This window comes from Oncorhynchus keta, chromosome 19 (assembly GCF_023373465.1).
Source record: "Oncorhynchus keta strain PuntledgeMale-10-30-2019 chromosome 19, Oket_V2, whole genome shotgun sequence".
NCBI lineage: Eukaryota > Metazoa > Chordata > Actinopteri > Salmoniformes > Salmonidae > Oncorhynchus > Oncorhynchus keta.
The window spans coordinates 16,166,592-16,183,312 of record NC_068439.1 but is presented as its reverse complement, the minus strand read 5'-3'; the positions used below and the strand labels follow the sequence as shown (position 1 = coordinate 16,183,312).

General features: G+C 40.8%; 2 protein-coding genes across 4 annotated transcripts in view; one reads left to right on the top strand and one right to left on the bottom strand.

Moving 5' to 3' along the window:
* Positions 1-1,961, top strand: part of LOC118374309 (collagen alpha-2(IX) chain-like) — a 39,075-nt gene extending 37,114 nt beyond the window's left edge. The window contains exon 32 of the mRNA XM_052469748.1: positions 184-1,961. Coding sequence (XP_052325708.1) covers positions 184-389 — 206 coding nt within the window. The 3' untranslated portion in view covers positions 390-1,961. The remainder of the gene's footprint in view (positions 1-183) is intronic.
* A 700-nt stretch (positions 1,962-2,661) lies between these two features.
* LOC118374311 (collagen alpha-1(XVI) chain-like) overlaps positions 2,662-16,721 on the bottom strand; it is a 151,176-nt gene continuing 137,116 nt past the window's right edge. For all 3 annotated transcript variants that reach the window (XM_052469745.1, XM_052469747.1, XM_052469746.1), the window contains 11 exons: positions 16,662-16,715; positions 16,438-16,491; positions 14,857-14,907; positions 14,396-14,485; positions 14,223-14,258; positions 14,027-14,071; positions 6,155-6,349; positions 5,826-5,889; positions 5,502-5,675; positions 5,263-5,340; positions 2,662-5,108 (listed from right to left, as the gene is read on the bottom strand). In XM_052469745.1, coding sequence (XP_052325705.1) covers positions 4,915-5,108; positions 5,263-5,340; positions 5,502-5,675; positions 5,826-5,889; positions 6,155-6,349; positions 14,027-14,071; positions 14,223-14,258; positions 14,396-14,485; positions 14,857-14,907; positions 16,438-16,491; positions 16,662-16,715 — 1,035 coding nt within the window. In that variant the 3' untranslated portion in view covers positions 2,662-4,914. The remainder of the gene's footprint in view (positions 5,109-5,262; positions 5,341-5,501; positions 5,676-5,825; positions 5,890-6,154; positions 6,350-14,026; positions 14,072-14,222; positions 14,259-14,395; positions 14,486-14,856; positions 14,908-16,437; positions 16,492-16,661; positions 16,716-16,721) is intronic.

The following is a 16,721-nucleotide window of genomic DNA, read 5'->3' as shown; positions in this document are numbered from 1 at the left end:
ATGTGATATCATTGTTTGTGGAAATGTATGTATGTAAATGTTAAATTGTCTATTGTTTTTGTCTATGTATGTTTTAGTTTATTGTACAAAAATAATTACAGAAAATATTACAATAAAAAGTGTATCAACTTACCTCAGGAAGTCATGGTGTCAAAGTAAAACTTTAAAACCCTTCCTCCTCAGGTCCCCCTGGTATTGACGGAGTGGCTCGAAACGGTAAGCCTGGTGAGCGAGGCCCCCAGGGCTCGGCAGGAGAGGCTGGCCGTCCTGGTAAGGCGGGCCCCACTGGTCTTCCAGGGTTCTGTGAGGCTGCAGCCTGCCTAGCTGCCTCGGCCTACACCTCCCCCAGACTACAGGACTCTGCCAGGGTCAAGGGCCCCGGAGTCTAACCTGAGACCTCTCCATCAAGAGCCCCACAACACCAGGGAGAAAGAGAGAGACAGAAGAGAGAGAAGCAGGGATAGAGGAGAGAGAGAGACAGAAGAGAGAGAAGCAGGGATAGAGGAGAGAGAGAGAGACCGAAGAGAGAGAAGCAGGGATAGAGGAGAGAGAGAGACAGAAGAGAGAGAAGCAGGGATAGAGGGGAGAGAGAGAGACAGAAGAGAGAGAAACAGGGATAGAGGAGAGAGAGAGAGAACTCTTCTTTATTGGATCCCAACGAGAGCGAGGAGTTGGGGAAATACTATCATGACTGACATTGCCCCTCTGACCCCTAAACTGACAACCTTCAGTTGAACTGTTTGGAGACTGTTTGCAACATACACCATGCCCATCGACTTTAAATCACCCCGAGGACAGCCACTCACAGCCAATAACACCCCTCTGAAATTACAATCTCTGGTTCGGGATTGGCTTTTTCAATGTCAGTCACATCCAACTGCCTCACCCCCAACCACAGAGGGAAATAGAATGATGCTGCGTTCAAAACAACTGGGTGCTCAGAACTCTGAAATCTCAGACTTCCAACTTTAGTGCGTTCAAGACATCTGGGAACTCATTAAAAAAACGAGCTCAGACTGGAAAAAAATAGTTTTGAACGGTCATCCAACTCGGAATTCTCAAGCCTCTTTCTAGAGCTTCAACTTTCCAACCTGAAGATCACTGACATCATGATTTTTTTCGGGTTCCCAGTTGTCTTGAATGCGTCATGGGTGAAACGTAGTGACATCAGAATCATATCCAGTGATGTCATTGAAATGTCATCAGCAGCAGCCGTAGTCCCTGGACTGGGAGGACTAGAGATAGACTTTGTGTCTAATGATTGGTGCTTTTTTATTTTATATACCGTGGTCAATTTAAATGCTATTGTTTAATACCTGAAATATGAATTTTTATAAATGTTTTGAAGCAGAAAAGGCAAGCATATGACCCACTCCACCCGCCACCAAACAACAAGTGGCTTACAAGTGTACACAAAAGTACCAATAAAAGATTAGGATCAAAATCCACGCTCCATACTGTACCTTTGTAAGATGTATTGCTAAAATCCTCGCCTATATGCTCAAGTGAAATAGTGAAATGCTCGAGTGAATTATCTCACATGTACATTGCCGCCCCTTTCTACCTTCGCCTCGTTTTAGAAAATATGTTTTCTTTAGCCTTGATCTCTTCCTCTAGTTGACTGTCAACAACACTCCCATCTATTTCCCATAAGTAATAATAATAATAATAATAATATATGCCATTTAGCAGACGCTTTTATCCAAAGCCAGTTCTGCATAACTTTGTAAATGTTTGTCTTACTGTAATCAATCTTTCTATGCCACTGTCAACTAACTTCCACAGAGTCAATCAATGTCAACATTGTAATAACAACTAGAACATGTTATTTTCATTAACAGAAACTATTTATTGTTCTTTATATGATTCATCTGTAAAGACGTGTAATTTCTTTTTTCCCCCTGGTTGTTCAGGTCAACCAATTCCAAAACAATACAAAATAAAGTTTTGTAAAACCTGAATGTTCTTCCCTACCATGTGGGAACCGTTGGATCTCTGAATAGAAACAATTATTGTACCTAAATGACATGGTCATTATTCCAGTGGGTTTAGAGAAGGGTCTTCTTGTCACACTCCAGTCCAGTCAGTGCTAGTAAGGTGGTTGCCAACTGTTTTCCAAGAAAATGCTAAATGTTAAGTGTTGAGGTGCATGTAGTCTGCCTAGACTAGAGAATAATGACATACCCCACATTATCCCAGTGGTAGGTATTCTGGTATAAGGCCTATAATGTGTAAAGTGTGGGCCAACACAGCCCAGTTCCAGTACCATGGTGTTCTTTAGTTGGACTGCTCTATCCTTTTCTGTTTAGCCACCCCTATCCAACTGTGAGTAATACCAGCTCACGCTCTCAAAGCTGCGGAAGTCAAGCTTTTGTGAAAGCCTTCCACTTGAAAGATATTCTTCTTGCACTCATTCACATAATAGTCTCTTGCAGGTGGCTTGGAGTTTATACAATAACATCTCTAGCAATCGGCTTACTTGAAAAGCAGAATAATATCAATAAAGTGCTAGTTAACATGTTATCCTTAGTATGCTTTCAATCAGAGCACCAAGGAAAGGCATTCCAATGAAAGACTGTGCACATTGATGGTATGTCAACACCACAGTGAACTAGTCACATTATATACTTGGATGTCTCTGATCTGCTGATCAACAACATGTCTGCTTTGCAAAATTTATTAGCTTTTTCAGAAAAGTTTCCATAAAAAACAACATCTCTTTACACAGGATGGCTTAATAAAATGTACCGGTGACACAGAAACAATCAGATCTACTGAGAATAGCAGGGAAACAGCGCTGTTGTTTTAACAAGATGTTTGTAAAAGCTAGGAATGAAGAGTGGAGATATGTTATTGTTTGGGTATTTAGTATACCTAGGGTCAGTAGTTATTCCTGACCAGGAAATCCTCTGGACAGGTCACATGTTCAGGAAAAAACTCCAATAACAACTCTGTTATATGTTTTTAAACCTGGTGATATCCATTACATAGCTAGCGGTTGGTGACACCCTGTCGTGTATATATGACAGGTCAAACTAAAGAACAACACAACATACAAGGCAGGCGACATACAAGTTGTACTCAGTTAGTAATGGATACAGGGAGAAGCTGGTTGGCACAGTGATGCCAGCGATGGTATGAGTGAATATGGATGTTCAACTTTTTTCTCTTATGTTTGATAATGACATTGAAAACTCTTAGTGGTCGTAAAGAATGTACTTCTGCTTAGGATCGCTAAATTATGGGAACTTTCCCAAAATTACTAAGCTTCCAGAAATTCTGTTTGGAACATTCACAGAATTCCTGCGTTATCGCCTCCTGATCCTGGGAATCTTTCAGCCAGGATTCCTGAAAATCCTAGGTACACCAGTGGTGTACTCGAGGAGCAAATAATCCCTTTCAAGTTCATCTGTTGTGAAAAATATGTTTGGTAGTGTGGTAAGACACTTGATTGCTATATAACAAGAAAGGTGATTTTTGAGGCAGTTTCGAAAATGCTGCCGTTGAACATGATGTCCTGTACCTTCTGACACGCATGAAAATACCTTCCTGAGCATAATAATACCACCATATATAAATCCAATCTGTTTTTATACAAAAGGCACAATTCCCTCATAAATCATTTGTTTTACAGAACAAATTACTCCCTTTAAAATCTTTTTTAAAAACCCACTGGTAGTGGATACATGACAGTTGACCATAACAAACACACGGTAAGCCATGCTGACGCCAACTCCACAATACAAAAGGTATAACAAGCCATTATATAAATATAAATATTTACAAAACAGGCACTCTGGGAAGGTGAACATTATGATCTTCTCACACAAACAGGGAAGAGAAGGTGAGAAGGCCATTATCTAGTGTACAGATCTGTTAAAGCATCAGACATCATTCAAGTGATGGTGTATATTCAAGCATAGAAATAACATAAACAACATAGCATGCATTAAGAATAAAGAACATTTGGAATGGGAGTGCCATGTCAGTTCTATTCATTCTGTTTCTATTGCTAGAGAGAAGCAAGATCAAAGCAGAACAGCACAAAGCAGCTGTCTAATACTCCCAACGGGCACGTTTTATAATCAGAATGGAGAGTAGGGTGATAGTGATGATGAGGAAGAGTTTGAAGGTAGTTTTTTGAAGGCTGGATTTGCTCTTGCTGGTATTATCAAACTAAGCATGTATATCTTATAGAATGAACTTACAGCTAAAGTTGGGACATTTTGAAGGAATGAACAGAACAGATAAGACAGAGAGTAGAGAGGCAGGATAGCGGTGTCCACATAATCTCCTTTATCAAAGCCACTTCAGCCAGTACTATGTCTTCAGTTAGAAGAAGGTCCTACACATACAGATGTAGAATCTTCATTTAATCACGCTGTTGCAGGATTAATTTTCCTACAATGCAGGACATTTAAAATGTGTAGTGTATTTGGTGTTTAAAAAGGCTTTGAATGTTTAAAATTTCCACTTAGAAATGTAATACTTGATTTTCCATTAGGAAAATGTATCAACCTTGACAAAAACGTCCATTAATTATAATCTACATAATAATGAACATTTCCTGTTGCTGCAGGATTGTTTTCCTGCTTCAGCAAACTGGCTCAAATTAAGATCCTACATCTGTATATATTTTCTACACAGGCGGTGAGGTGGACAGCTAACTGGCAAACACTTTGATGAATTAGAGATGGATGAAGACGACCACATCAACTATGGGTGCCTCAGTATTCACTTGTTTTCCTGGGATGATTTCTGTTGATTGACTGGTCTTTTGTTTTCTCTTCTCTCTCTCTTCACCCCTCCACTTCTGTCTCTAGTGCCTTCTGGTCTTTGGGTTGGTTTCTTCTATCTCTCCATCTTCTCTGTGTCTCCTCTCCTCCTCTCCTCTTCAATAATCTCTCTCTCTCTCTAGTAGGGGCCCTTGACAGGAGGGCCCTTAGGGTTCCACTCTATTGGTTGGCTCATACAGTCGGAGGGGTTACACCGGCCCTCCCTGCCCTTCTGGCCCGGCTGTCCAGGGGTTCCTGAGACTCCAGGGACCCCCTGCTGACCCACGGGGCCGCTGGGGCCCATCTTGCCATAGCCTGGGGGGCCCGGGACACCTGTGGCGGGGGGATGAAGGAACAGAGAACATCATTGAAGCACTGGATACACAGTGACTATAAAAGAGCAGAGCAGTTGAAAGATCTAACTCAATGAAGCATTGGCAGGATAGTGACGAGTTAAGCATTTCAACAGGCTGATGTGGCGTCTCACCTGGTGCTCCTGGGGGTCCACTGTCACCCATCTCCCCTACACCCTTGTCACCTTTCTCTCCCTTCAGACCTCGTGGACCTGCAGACACGACAGAGGACATCACTTGAGAGAGGAGCTAACCTTTATGTTACGCTAAGCTGACATCACTTGTCATAACTGTTTATGATCTCCTATGTATTTATCATGACCGTGGTATTCAGGAGTTACGACAAAAGGAATCAAGTGAATTCTAGACTCACCCTGTGGTCCCAGGACTCCTTGGCGGCCCTCTCTGCCTATCTGTCCTGGCTGACCCGGGGCCCCTGGAGACCCATTTCTACCTGGGTTACCATCCTTCCCTGGGGGGCCAGGACGACCGGGGGACGATACCTCTTGTGGCTGCGGCATACGAGACATGAAGTAGGCCATCCTCTCTGTAGGGGGATACAGTACAACTCCAGTTGATAAACCACCTAATAATCAATAAAGCTGTTTCCTTTCTCTGCCACTGCTCAAATAGGAAATACGGGCAGATATAAAGTATTGGTGATAAACTTAAAACTAAAATAAGACCATGTTCTCACCATCAAATATCTTGATGACCTGCTGGCGAATGAAGTCCTTGATGGTGTCATAGTTGACCACAGGCTGTGGATTAGAGAGAGAGAGAGAGAGAGAGAGAGAGAGAGAGAGAGAGAGAGAGAGAGAGAGAGAGAGAGAGAGAGAGAGAGAGAGAGAGAGAGAGAGAGAGAGAGAGTGAGAAAGAAAGACATAAGAGAAGACCTAACCACCGTTTTAGTTTTTTGACCAAACTGTTGGATTTGTGTTCCATTAGACATTGTGGAACAAACACGAACATAACTAGTAATCAATTCATAATCGAGGCAATTCACCTTAGTAGCTAAGGTCTCACCTCGTTGCCTGGTATTCCTGAAGGTCCAGGGGACCCTGAAGGTCCTGGTGAGCCCGGGGTGCCCCTCTCTCCCCTGGGTCCCACTGGGCCCATCACTGGGGTATCAGCTTTGGAGGAGTACCCCCCTCCACCAGGGGGTCCGGGGCGACCTCGCTCCCCTGGGGTACCCCTCTGACCTGGGGCACCTGGCTCACCCTGAGAGAGAGAGAGCGGGAGAGTGAGTCAGAAAAGAGGAGAGAAGAAGAGAGAAGAGGGGTGAGAGGTAGTGAGTTAGTTAGACATCCAATCACTGAAGAGTACTGTTCGACCACCGACAGCAGTGTTTTACATTGAAGATTGAAAAGATGAACTCCTGCACAATGACACTCTTGTATCTTCCACAATCCAACTTCTATCAAACTGTTTCCACCAACCCCTCAGGGGTGCGTGCTCAGTCCCCTCCTGTACTCCCTGTTCACTCATGACTGCACGGCCAGGTACAACTCCAACACCATAATTAAGTTTGCTGATGACACAACAGTGGTAGGCCTGATCACCGACAATGACGAGACAGCCTATAGGGAGGAGGTCAGAGAGGCACTACAGAGGGTAGTGCGAACAGCCCAGTACATCACTGGGGCCAAGCTTCCTGCCACCCAGTACCTCTATACCAGGCGGTGTCAGAGGAAGGCCCTACAAATGATCAAAGACTCCAGCCACCCTAGTCACAGACTGTTCTTTCTGCTACCGCACGGCAAGCGGTACCGGAGCGCCAAGACTAGGTCCAAGAGGCTTCTAAACAGCTTCTACCCCGAAGCCATAAGACTCCTGAACAGCTAATCAAAGGGCTACCCAGACAATTTGCAGTGCCCGCACATGGATTCTGTACCGGTACCCCCCTGTATATAGTCTCGCTTTTTTACTTTACTGCTGCTCGTCAATTACTTATTACTTTTATCCCTTACTCTTATCCATATTTTTTTGAAACTGCATTGTTGGTTAGGGGCCCGTATGTAAGCATTTCACTGTTGTATTTCGCGCATGTGACTAGTACAATTGGATTTGAACCTATTCCTGTCAGACCCTTGAAGGAGAGTCAACAAGGGGGCAATGTCCACTTTAGATTGTAATCGGGCCCGACCCAGCCTCTAGCGTATTCCTTACTTACCTCCTTCTACACAATAAAAACACAGACACAGGATCGTATCCCAAATGGCACCCTATTCCCGATGTAGTGCACTACGTTTGACCGGGGCCCAAAGGGAATAGGGTGCAGTGTGGGATGAACAGCCTCCCAGACTCAGTAAACACACTCTGTATGGAGCCTAGCCAACACACTGTAAACAACATCCTGAGACAGACATGTGTGATTTATGTGAAACAAAGATGGCCATTATGGAGGGCTAACGTTTACACATCACCACCGGACACTGGAGCCGACTGATGAAATAGAGAGCAGAAGAAGAGGAAGAAGAAGAAGAGATTCTCCTCTGTAATCTGTACTACTATGGTTAAAAACCATGACAAAGCCTTCCTGTCACAATGACAAATCACCTCATCTCATGTCTCCGCTCCCACAGTAAATAGCATTATCCAGGGGAGAGAGAATAACTATATTGGTTACTGCACTGTATCTGGTGTAGAGGACTACAGTTACTGTATCTAGTGTAGAGGACTACAGTTACTGTATCTAGTGTAGAGGACTACAGTTACTGTATCTGGTGTAGAGGACTACAGTTACTGTATCTAGTGTAGAGGACTACAGTTACTGTATCTAGTGTAGAGGACTACAGTTACTGTATCTAGTGTAGAGGACTACAGTTACTGTATCTGGTGTAGAGGACTACAGTTACTGTATCTAGTGTAGAGGACTACAGTTACTGTACTGTATCTAGTGTAGAGGACTACAGTTACCTTATCTAGTGTAGAGGACTACAGTTACTGTATCTAGTGTAGAGGACTACAGTTACTGTACTGTATCTAGTGTAGAGGACTACAGTTACTGTATCTAGTGTAGAGGACTACAGTTACTGTATCTAGTGTAGAGGACTACAGATACTGTATCTAGTGTAGAGGACTACAGTTACTGTACTGTATCTAGTGTAGAGGACTACAGTTACTGTATCTAGTGTAGAGGACTACAGTTACTGTATCTAGTGTAGAGGACTACAGATACTGTATCTAGTGTAGAGGACTACAGTTACTGTACTGTATCTAGTGTAGAGGACTACAGTTACTGTATCTGTATACAGTTACTGTGTGTAGAGGACTACAGTTACTGTATCTAGTGTACTACAGTTACTGTATCTAGTGTAGAGGACTACAGTTACTGTTATCTCTAGTGTAGAGGACTACAGTTACTGTATCTAGTGTAGAGGACTACAGTTACTGTATCTAGTGTAGAGGACTACAGTTACTGTATCTAGTGTAGAGGACTACAGTTACTGTATCTAGTGTAGAGGACTACAGTTACTGTATCTAGTGTAGAGGACTACAGTTACTGTATCTAGTGTAGAGGACTACAGTTACTGTATCTAGTGTAGAGGACTACAGTTACTGTATCTAGTGTAGAGGACTACAGTTACTGTATCTAGTGTAGAGGACTACAGTTACTGTATCTAGTGTAGAGGACTACAGTTAATGTATCTAGTGTAGAGGACTACAGTTACTGTATCTAGTGTAGAGGACTACAGTTACTGTACTGTATCTAGTGTAGAGGACTACAGTTACTGTATCTAGTGTAGAGGACTACAGTTACTGTATCTAGTGTAGAGGACTACAGTTAATGTACTGTATCTAGTGTAGAGGACTACAGTTATTTTATCTAGTGTAGAGGACTACAGTTACTGTACTGTTTCTAGTGTAGAGGACTACAGTTAATGTATCTAGTGTAGAGGACTACAGTTACTGTATCTAGTGTAGAGGACTACAGTTACTGTACTGTATCTAGTGTAAAGGACTACAGTTACTGTATCTAGTGTAGATGACTACAGTTACTGTATCTAGTGTAGAGGACTACAGTTACTGTATCTAGTGTAGAGGACTACAGTTAATGTACTGTATCTAGTGTAGAGGACTACAGTTATTTTATCTAGTGTAGAGGACTACAGTTACTGTACTGTTTCTAGTGTAGAGGACTAAATTTACTGTACTGTATCTAGTGTAGAGGACTAAAGTTACTGTATCTAGTGTAGAGGACTACAGTTACTCTACTGTATCTAGTGTAAAGGACTACAGTTACTGTATCTAGTGTAGATGACTACAGTTACTCTACTGTATCTAGTGTAAAGGACTACAGTTACTGTATCTAGTGTAAAGGACTACCGTTACTCTACTGTATCTGGTGTAGAGGACTAGTTATTGTATCTAGTGTAGAGGACTACAGTTAATGTACTGTATCTAGTGTAGAGGACTACAGTTACTGTACTGTATCTAGTGTAGAGGACTACAGTTACTGTATCTAGTGTAGAGGACTACAGTTACTGTATCGAGTGTAGATGACTACAGTTACTCTACTGTATCTAGTGTAAAGGACTACAGGTACTGTATCTAGTGTAAAGGACTACAGTTACTGTATCTAGTGTAAAGGACTACAGTTACTGTACTGTATCTGGTGTAGAGGACTACAGTTACTGTATCTGGTGTAGAGGACTACAGTTACCGTATCTGGTGTAGAGGACTACAGTTACTGTATTTAGTGTAGAGGACTACAGTTCCTGTACTGTATCTAGTGTAGAGGACTACAGTTACTGTACTGTATCTAGTGTAGAGGACTACAGTTACTGTACTGTATCTAGTGTAGAGGACTACATTTACTGTATCTATTGTAGAGGACTACAGTTACTGTATCTAGTGTAGAGGACTACAGTTACTGTACTGTATCTAGTGTAGATGACTACAGTTACTGTACTGTATCTAGTGTAGATGACTACAGTTACTGTATCTAGTGTAGAGGACTACAGTTACTGTATCTAGTGTAGAGGACTACAGTTACTGTATCTAGTGTAGAGGACTACAGTTACTGTATCTAGTGTAGAGGACTACAGTTACTGTATCTAGTGTAGAGGACTACAGTTACTGTATCTAGTGTAGAGGACTACAGTTACTGTATCTAGTGTAGAGGACTACAGTTACTGTATCTAGTGTAGAGGACTACAGTTGCTGTACTGTATCTAGTGTAGATGACTACAGTTACTGTACTGTATCTAGTGTAGAGGACTACAGTTACTGTACTGTATCTAGTGTAGAGGACTACAGTTACTGTATCTAGTGTAGAGGACTACAGTTACTGTACTGTATCTAGTGTAGAGGACTACAGTTACTGTATCTAGTGTAGAGGACTACAGTTAATGTACTGTATCTAGTGTAGAGGACTACAGTTACTGTATCTAGTGTAGAGGACTACAGTTACTGTATCTAGTGTAGAGGACTACAGTTACTGTACTGTATCTAGTGTAGAGGACTACAGTTACTGTATCTAGTGTAGAGGACTACAGTTACTGTATCTAGTGTAGAGGACTACAGTTACTGTACTGTATCTAGTGTAGAGGACTACAGTTATTTTATCTAGTGTAGAGGACTACAGTTACTGTACTGTTTCTAGTGTAGAGGACTACATTTACTGTACTGTATCTAGTGTAGAGGACTAAAGTTACTGTATCTAGTGTAGAGGACTACAGTTACTCTACTGTATCTAGTGTAAAGGACTACAGTTACTGTATCTAGTGTAGATGACTACAGTTACTCTACTGTATCTAGTGTAAAGGACTACAGTTACTGTATCTAGTCTAAAGGACTACAGTTACTCTACTGTATCTGGTGTAGAGGACTAGTTATTGTATCTAGTGTAGAGGACTACAGTTACTGTATCTAGTGTAGAGGACTACAGTTACTGTATCGAGTGTAGATGACTACAGTTACTCTACTGTATCTAGTGTAAAGGACTACAGGTACTGTATCTAGTGTAAAGGACTACAGTTACTGTATCTAGTGTAAAGGACTACAGTTACTGTACTGTATCTGGTGTAGAGGACTACAGTTACTGTATCTAGTGTAGAGGACTACAGTTACCGTATCTGGTGTAGAGGACTACAGTTACTGTATTTAGTGTAGAGGACTACAGTTCCTGTACTGTATCTAGTGTAGAGGACTACAGTTACTGTATCTAGTGTAAAGGACTACAGCTACTGTATCTAGTGTAGAGGACTACAGTTACTGTATCTAGTGTAGAGGACTACAGTTACTGTATCTAGTGTAGAGGACTACAGTTACTGTATCTAGTGTAGAGGACTACAGTTACTGTACTGTATCTAGTGTAGAGGACTACAGTTACTGTACTGTATCTAGTGTAGAGGACTACAGTTACTTTATCTAGTGTAGAGGACTACAGTTACTGTACTGTTTCTAGTGTAGAGGACTACATTTACTGTACTGTATCTAGTGTAGAGGACTAAAGTTAATGTACTGTATCTAGTGTAGAGGACTACAGTTACTTTATCTAGTGTAGAGGACTACAGTTACTGTACTGTTTCTAGTGTAGAGGACTACATTTACTGTACTGTATCTAGTGTAGAGGACTAAAGTTACTGTATCTAGTGTAGAGGACTACAGTTACTGTATCGAGTGTAGATGACTACAGTTACTCTACTGTATCTAGTGTAAAGGACTACAGTTACTGTATCTAGTGTAAATGACTACAGTTACTGTACTGTATCTAGTGTAGAGGTCTACAGTTACTGTATCTAGTGTAAAGGACTACAGTTACTGTATCTAGTGTAGAGGACTACAGTTACTGTATCTAGTGTAGAGGACTACAGTTACTGTATCTAGTGTAGAGGACTACAGTTACTGTATCTAGTGTAGATGACTACAGTTAATGTACTGTATCTAGTGTAAAGGACTACAGTTACTGTATCTAGTGTAGAGGACTACAGTTACTGTACTGTATCTAGTGTAGAGGTCTACAGTTACTGTATCTAGTGTAAAGGACTACAGTTACTGTATCTAGTGTAGAGGACTACAGTTACTGTATCTAGTGTAGAGGACTACAGTTACTGTATCTAGTGTAGATGACTACAGTTAATGTACTGTATCTAGTGTAAAGGACTACAGTTACTGTATCTAGTGTAGAGGACTACAGTTACTGTACTGTATCTAGTGTAGAGGACTACATTTACTGTATCTAGTGTAGAGGACTACAGTTACTGTACTGTATCTAGTGTAGAGGACTACAGTTACTGTATCTAGTGTAGAGGACTACAGTTACTGTACTGTATCTAGTGTAGAGGACTACAGTTACTGTATCTAGTGTAGAGGACTACAGTTACTGTATCTAGTGTAGAGGACTACAGTTACTGTATCTAGTGTAGAGGACTACAGTTAATGCCTCTAGTGTAGAGGACTACAGTTACTGTAGTGTATCTAGTGTAGAGGACTACAGTTACTGTATCTAGTGTAGAGGACTACAGTTACTGTACTGTATCTAGTGTAGAGGACTACAGTTACTGTACTGTATCTAGTGTAGAGGACTACAGTCACTACACTGTATCTAGTGTAGAGGATGTCAGTGTAGAGGGACAGGAGGCCTAAGTTAGTAAAATGAGGTATTGCCAGGGAAAGTAGGGTATTTGAGGTGAATGTGGACAACCATGCCAAAAGGAGCTTCATCAAGTGATGGGTACGTCCCAAATGCCAACCTATCCACTTTATAGTGCACTACTTTTAAACAGGGCCCATACGGCTCTGGTTAATGGTAGTGCACTATATAGGGAATGGGTGCTATTTGGGACATAACTGATGTCTGATGTCGGAGTTCAGGGAGTTTGCTGAAGCCAGAAATAACAGAGAGTGTTCAGAACAGGATCCTGGCCAGGACTACAACCCTCAGCCCATGGACTACCCTCCCATAATACTCTTTAGTAGTGGCAGGCCATATCTGAGGTAACCAGCCCACATGAATAATTACTATAGTTAACTATGGTATAAATATTGCAGTATTACTATAGTTTAGTATGGTATAATTATTGTAGTATTACTGTAGTTTAGTATGGTATAAATATTGTAGTATTATTATAGTTTAGTATGGTATACATATTGTAATATTACTATAGTTTAGTATGGTATAAATATTGCAGTATTACTATAGTTTAGTATGGTATAAATATTGTAGTATTACTGTAGTTTAGTATGGTATAAATATTGTAGTATTACTGTAGTTTAGTATGGTATAAATATTGTAGTATTACTATAGTTTAGTATGGTATACATATTGTAGTATTACTATAGTTTAGTTGTCACGCCCTGACCATAGAAAGCTGTTTATTCTCTATGTTGGTTGGGACGTGATAGTGACTAGGGTGGGTCATCTAGGGGAATTGTATTTCTATGGTGGCCTGATATGGTTCCCAATCAGAGGCAGCTGTTTATCGCTGTCTCTGATTGGGGATCATATTTAGGAAGCCATTTTCCCCATTGTGAGTTATGGGATCTTTTCTACAGTTAGTTGCCTGAGTGCACACCAGTAGCTTCACGTTTCGTTTCTACTTGTTTGTTTTTGTTTGATTGAGTTTAGATTTATTAAAAATATGTGGAACTCTATGCACGCTGCACCTTGGTCTACTCCTTTCGACGATCGTGACATTAGTATGGTATAAATATTGTAGTAGTACTATAGTTAAGTATGGTATAAATATTTGTAGTCTTGCTATAGTTCAGTATGGTATAAATATTGTAGTATTACTATTGTTAAAAAAACTGCAGCATTTTTGCATACTTTAATATATGGTTGTTTTTAACTATAGCGTTTTTGCAGATATTAGTATTTCCAGTTTACTATAGTATTCCTCGCATACACACGCACACACGTGCACATGCACACACAGCAGTGACTCTTACCTTTGTACCACATTGTCCATTGTCTCCAGGCAGACCAGGTGCTCCCTGTGAACGCAGATCAGTGAGATAACAAGGCTGCATACTCACAACACAGCTAGCTACATGTACATGAAAACCTTTAAACCATATTTACTGGAAGGCTCAGAATGCATGTTTCTGTAATGATGACAAACACCACATCAGAATAATTACTCACGTCTTTACCCGTTGCTCCATCACTGCCTGGTTCTCCCTGAGACACAGAAGGACAGAGAGAGAAGAGGGGAATAGAAAGAAGATGTTGCACCAAGACATCTCCATGACATGATTATCTATCCTGTTCTATATCTGCAGTATACGTGTTGAAACAATAGGAGCGTGTGTACTGACCTGCATTCCAGGATGACCAGGGGGTCCGGCTGGCCCAACCATCCCTGGTAGCCCTCTGTCTCCTGCCTGGCCCTTCTCACCTTGTATACTCTAGAGAGAGAGAGAGAGAGAGAAGAGAGAAGAAAGAGAGAGAGGAGAGAGGGGGAGAGGAGAGAGAGACAGAGAAGAGAGAGTGGAGAGAGAGAGAGGAAAGAGAGAGAGAGAAAAGAGCAAGAGAGTGTGTGAGAGAGACAGAGAGACAGAAGAGAGAGCAGAGAGAGGAGAAATAGAGAGAAAAAAGAGAGACAAATAACAGAGAGACAGTGTGATGAGTAACCTTATCTGAGAAATAACACTTACAGAACACAATGCTAACAGTCCATGTAATCATGCAGATAAACCATGGATTGATGCAGATGCTATGTGCTCCTTTTACATTAGAATAAAAGAGACATATTGATGGTGATAATATTTCCTCTCACCACTCCAGCTGGGCCTGCTGGGCCTGGGGGTCCCGCTGCTCCTGCAGTGCCCTACCAAACCAACGTACTGCTGTTAGCAACATATACACATTCAAACCTTATTAACAAACACACTGAATACAACAATACAAACCTTATTAACAAACACACTGAATACAACAATATACAAACCTTATTAACAAACACACTGAATACAACAATACAAACCTTATTAACAAACACACTGAATACAACAATACAAACCTTATTAACAAACACACTGAATACAACAATACAAACCTTATTAACAAACACACTGAATACAACAATACAAACCTTATTAACAAACACACTGAATACAACAATACAAACCTTATTAACAAACACACTGAATACAACAATACAAACCTTATTAACAAACACACTGAATACAACAATACAAACCTTATTAACAAACACACTGAATACAACAATACAAACCTTATTAACAAACACACTGAATACAACAATACAAACCTTATTAACAAACACACTGAATTCAACAATACAAACCTTATTAACAAACACACTGAATACAACAATACAAACCTTATTAACAAACACACTGAATACAACAATACAAACCTTATTAACGAATACGCTGAATATAACACAAACCAAGAGTCATATACAGTCACCTACAAAACTATTGGCACCATGTCACACGCCTTGGTCATTGTATTTTGTGTTTTCGTTATATATTTGGTCAGGCCAGGGTGTGACATGGGTTTATGTTATATTGTATTTTCGGATTGGGGTTTGTAGTATTTGGGATCGCGGCTGATTAGGGGTGTTGTATAGGCTTGGCTGCCTGGGGCGGTTCTCAATCAGAGTCAGGTGATTTCTCGTTGTCTCTGATTGGGAACCGTATTTAGGTAGCCTGGTTTCGCTTTGTATTTTGTGGGTGATTGTTCCTGTCTCTGTGTAGTTTCACCAGATAGGCTGTAATTAGGTTTCACATTCCGTTTGTTGTTTTGTATTTTGTATCGTTATTTCATGTGTCACTTTTCTTTTCACGTTATTTCATGTGTACCCTCCCCTTGGTAGAAAAACAACACTGAGCATTTTTCTATGTTTTAGGAGATTCTAGAACACACTGTGAGGGATCTCAGAATCTTCCTCTATACAGAATCTTTCCAGATCCTTGATATCCTTTGGTCGGAATTTTCAGCGTTTTTGTTAAAATAACGTTTATTAATTAAGGAATTAGGAAAATATGAATAACATTCCACCCAGGAGGCCACTAGAGGGAGGTTTGCTCTTTTGATTGCAAAAGTAGAATGTTAAAAGATGATTTTATTTTGTTTGATTTTATTGAAAATAATCTTTAGGGGTGTCAATAATTAATAATTTTATTTTATATTACTTGTTAAACAAAGTCTCTTTCTCTGAGCAATTGTACTAGCTAGTGTAACATAATTACATTTGAACATGTTTGTGTGCAGACAATAGAACTCATTATTTGTATTATTTATTCAGTATTTATTTTTTTGCTCATCATTATCAAGGTGGCAATAATTCTGGAGGTGACTGTAGGTGAGAGGCTAAAGTTCATGTACTCACAAGGTGTCCTGGGGGACCGGGTCGACCCTGAGGCCCTGGGGTTCCAGCATCACCCTGCAAGAGGTCAAAGGTTGCTCTCAGTTTGACACATATTGTGATAAAATCCTTCATTCAATTGGTGTTGTCATTCGAAATGGTTCTCATTCACTCATTCCATATGAACATCATTCAAACATCAAACAACATGAATTGAGCAGGTGCATGCAACATGTGGTTTGACTTGCCTCAAGTCCTGGTCTACCAGTTGACCCCGGTGGACCAACAGGCCCAGCATCACCCTGAAG